The following is a 4,458-nucleotide window of genomic DNA, read 5'->3' on the forward strand; positions in this document are numbered from 1 at the left end:
TGGCGCCTTCAGCCCCGGACAATCTGCGCGCTGGTGGAGGCGTTAACCCAACCTGGCAACGGGCTTCCCCAGGGAGCAGCGAGCGCGGGGTCCGGGCCCGCCAGCGCCCTTTCGCTGCGGTTGGCGCCTCAGCGATCTGACAGCTCAGGCTAAGAGAGGGAAAGACCCAGAGGTGGGCAAGCCCTACTAGTCTCTAGCACAGTGCATCGCTTTAGGCTTAAGGACATCAGGAACAGAAAAATCAAGGATTCTAATTTCCTTTTTTTAAAATCCCAGCAAGACACAAAGTAAACGTGAAGTGACACGCTTTGCCCACGCCAGACTCAAGCATTTGCTCTTCCGTGCCCTACAAGATTCGGTGAGGATGTAGAATTCCCGCAGGAACTCTCTGGACCAGCCCTCAGATTACAGAAACCGGTGCCCTAAACCTGGCCCTTGTGCTGGGCCTTCACGCCCAGCCTTCCACTTGGTCCGGGACTGGCCTAACGCTCACAGCGCTGACAGTGGCGCCGGAACACACACTTAAAAAAGAAGAAAAAGGGACACCCACCCCGAAAAGTCTGTCCCCTGATGGCCTCAGCTGCCGTTCTGGTGTTTGGCCTCTCCTTTCACAAATGGTCTTAGCCCGCTGTGCCAGTCTCAGTTCCAATTCCCAAGTTGGAGTCCTCTTCCAGGAAGGGAAATCTTCCAGAAAGGAGCGTCCTTGGGTGAGCAGACCTTCCCTTTGAAGTCATCTTAAGTCAGAGTGTTTGGATACCCTCCTACTGGAACCTTTATTTTTGCTTTATACCTTCAAAAAAATTCTCTTTTAAAAAGTTGTCATGATCCTCTTTTATTTGCATTCATTATCTTGATTAAAAAACAAGATACACCTAACAGCTGGAAGATAAACTGTGGTTGATTGGCATGGACTTGGAGATGTTCTGGGGCATCTCTAGATGCATGAACTGAGTAGAGGAGAGAAATCAGCCAGTTACTCTTGATGTGGTATTGTTGAGGGTGAGAAGCTCTGGCTTTAGTGTCAGACTCCACCAGATCTACAAGTTCCACATCTTTAGGAAAAACAGTAACACAGACCTCAACAGAGTTGCTGTGATCATGAGTGGGCTGATTTGTGTAAAGTGACTGGTATTTAACATGAGCAAATGATATTGATTTTTTTCAGTTCACCACATTTTTGGTTATATTTCCACCTTCACACAGTCTGTTCCTGGCTGTGTCCTTGGTTTTTCTGGTTCCCAAGAAGCTCAGTCACTGGCCTGTCCACTCCTATTTTAACCCACCTTCTAGTCTGTAAAATGAGTAGAGAAGCTCTTGACTGAGTTTTGGAGAACTCTACACATGGAGTGTTTTGCAGATTTTCTAGGACAGACTCATTTGTAAAACATTCAACAGTGAACTCCGGGGGGGGTGACCAATATGGGCATTGTATATTAAATCACCTGTGATAATAGGAACTGTAATAGCATGATTACATGACTCCTAGCCTGGATGATTCTGGGACCAATCACTAAGTTCCTGAGGAGCTTAGCACCGAGAGAGACAGGGATGGGGTTTTAGGTTTTTGCTTGAGTGATAGAGTTGAAAACAACTCCTCCCAAAGTCACTCTTTAGTTGAAGGGTCAGAGCCCACAACCTTGCAGACAGGCTGATGGCCTCATACAGTATGGGACTTGGAACTGGTGGTTGGGTCTTCCTCCTCCTCCTCCTTTTTCAACATTGAGGTACAGCTTTGCCTCAAATACAGTATGTTGGCAATCACACTTTCTTCTTCTTGACACAAGGAGAACCTTTCTGAAGAGTTTAATATATCTTTATCCAGAAAGAAGGGGTCCCAGGAGCCTAGAGGCTCCAGAGAGCATTTGGGGAATGCTTGTGGAGAAAAATGCAAAGAAGTGTCTTGAAATTGATGTGTTACTTTTTGTCATACATTAGGGTTTTTTTTTTGTACTGGGGATCGAACTCGGGTCCTTGCACTTGCAAGGCAGGTGGTGGAACCACTGAGCTAAGTCCCTAGCCCTGGGGTTTATTCTAAATACAGTAGTACCTGAGTGGGGTTTTAAAAACAAAACTAGGGCCTGGGATTTAGCTCAGTGATTCTGACACCTGCCTCCGAAGCGCAAGGGCCTGAGTTCAACCCCTGGTACAAACAACAAGACTATTTTTTCAGGGTGGCAAGATGATGCATGCTATCAGAGAGAATGAGACAGGAAGACCACAATGTTAGGCCAGTGCTGGCAATTTAGCAAGACTCTGTCTCAAAAAAGACTGAAAATATAGTTCAGTGGAAGAGCACTTGCCTAGCATGCAGGAGGCCTTAACTCATCCCTAATTTAAAAAAAAAATCAACAGCACAAAAATTTGAAGGGAAAAAAAGTAGTGAACTATGTGTTCATCCCCATTTGTTAAAATTTTCATTTACTTTATCTACTTATTTGCTCTAAGTTTTTTTTTTACCCTGCACGAACTCTTTCCTCCCATCTTTGTGTAAGCTGTCCCTAGCCTTTTCTTACTATGGCCAGGCTATGTGCCAGGGTCTGTGCAGGGGAAATTATATGGACTATCTCTTTAGTCATACCTCAATCCTTTCAAATGGTACAACTGTTACTCCCATTTTTATAGAGAAAATGTGGGTCTAGACTTGCCTAATGTCACCTAGAAATTTGCTTCAGAGCTTAATACTTTATACTATCTCAAATTTAAATTTAACTTCATTTAAATTTCACAACTCTGATATATAGTGGGGAGATTAAGAAATGTTCTGCAGGTGATGGAACTGAGACTGAGGGACTACAGCAAAGTCATGACACTGAGAATGAATGTGACAATTGTAGTGCCACAAATATCTAACAAGCCTGTCTCATTACCCAGCCCAGTTTTCCCATATGTAAATTGAGTCCTGAAACATGACTAGAAGCACTGATATGATAGTCCCTAATGAATAGAGGGCTAAGTAAATAACCTGTGAGACACCAGAAGTGTATAAATATTTGGCAATATGACTAAGGGTGGAACGCTGAGCACCTGCTTTAAGTCCCCTGTGCCCCACTGTCATCCTTGAAAATTGGAATAACACTGCTTCATAGAAATATTGAAAGATCAAAAGAATGAATGCTGAACATAGTGCCTGGTATGCCACAAAGACTAAACACAGTCTTTATTATGCCATTGTTACCCCTGTGCTCACATGTAGCAACATAAACTGAACCAAATGATTGCTTGGGCTCCACTTGAGTTGGCCTCAACACTGCAAAACTATCCTTTCTGACATCTATTGTTGCATGTGGGATTCTCTATGTTGGAAATATCTCCTGCTTCACACTTAGCCAGTGTGCCTACCTGGTCCCCACGGCTTCATAGCTCCACATCACCTGCACTGGCAAATGTAGACAGTGGCCCCTTTGGACAGCATAGACTGCTGTGCATTTACTCTGCCTCACACCCTCTGGATCTGTAGTGATACAGTCCTCAGCCTCAAAGAATCCCGACTTGTCTTACTACTGGAACCCTGGCATCCAGAACATTGCCCAACTGGTCTCAGAGATCCTAACAGTGTTCAGAGAAACCACAACAGCCCATTTATTGAGGAAAGACAGCTCCTGGTGTTTTCGAGCAAACTAAAGTACTGGATTCCACTATGGTACACTATTTATAACCTGTAGGATGGCAAGCAGGAGTCCCAAACCTCCCTCTTTGGACAAATACTGTACTCTTTTGAAGCAGTGGGAGGGGTCCACTATTTCTGGCCAGCATATAGAGGACCCCAAAGGTCTGCTTTATTTCAAGTCTGGGGACAAGCTGCACTTTTCGCAGATCTGGAGGGGCAGAATGTGAGTCAAGGAGGTGCTGTTTATAGCCACCAGTAGCTGCAACTTTCTCAGGCAGTCCTGCAGCGACGCCTCGGGATGCTCGCCCAGGCGAAGGTCCAGTGGGCAAGGGATCTGGAGCATGCGGTCGGCCAGCGCCAGGCAGCAGATGGCCAGCAGGGAGGGGACGTAGCTGGTGAAGGCGTAGTCTGCCAGGCTCAGCTCTGCCACTCCCCGCGCCAAGATCTGTGCTTCCAGGGCTTCAGAGACTTCAATTTGCCCCGCCTCCACGCGCTCTTGAGTGAAGTGCTCCAAGAAGAAACTGATGGTGGGTGCACCCAGGCTGAAGTGCAGCTTGTGCAGCACGATACACTCCAGGTTGCAGAGCTGCTGCCGGGAGAAAGCGCCACAGCACAGGGCCAGGAGCTGTTTCACGCCCGGAGGGTGAACTTCCACCTACAATACAGGAGCACTCAGAGCCACCCCCACGGCTTTCAGGGTTCGAGGCCCACCCCAGCCTGAAACCCATTCTTTCCAGAGACACAGGGACTTCACCTGTCCTCCTCTTCCACTTAAATCACCTGGTGTATACCTCCCGCTCAGCTTCTCTAACTACCGTGCAACTGAAAAAAGGTTTGGGAAAATGTTGAAG

At 46.7% G+C, this 4,458-nt stretch overlaps 1 protein-coding gene across 1 annotated transcript in view; it reads right to left on the reverse strand.

The window, feature by feature from the left end:
* Positions 1–3,132: 3,132 nt before the first annotated feature.
* Ccno (cyclin O) overlaps positions 3,133–4,458 on the reverse strand; it is a 3,157-nt gene continuing 1,831 nt past the window's right edge. The window contains exon 3 of the mRNA XM_010626875.3: positions 3,133–4,262. Coding sequence (XP_010625177.1) covers positions 3,777–4,262 — 486 coding nt within the window. The 3' untranslated portion in view covers positions 3,133–3,776. The remainder of the gene's footprint in view (positions 4,263–4,458) is intronic.

This window comes from Fukomys damarensis, unplaced genomic scaffold (genome assembly GCF_012274545.1).
Source record: "Fukomys damarensis isolate Sample0158 unplaced genomic scaffold, DMR_v1.0_HiC HiC_scaffold_1, whole genome shotgun sequence".
Classification (NCBI taxonomy): Eukaryota; Metazoa; Chordata; class Mammalia; order Rodentia; family Bathyergidae; genus Fukomys; species Fukomys damarensis.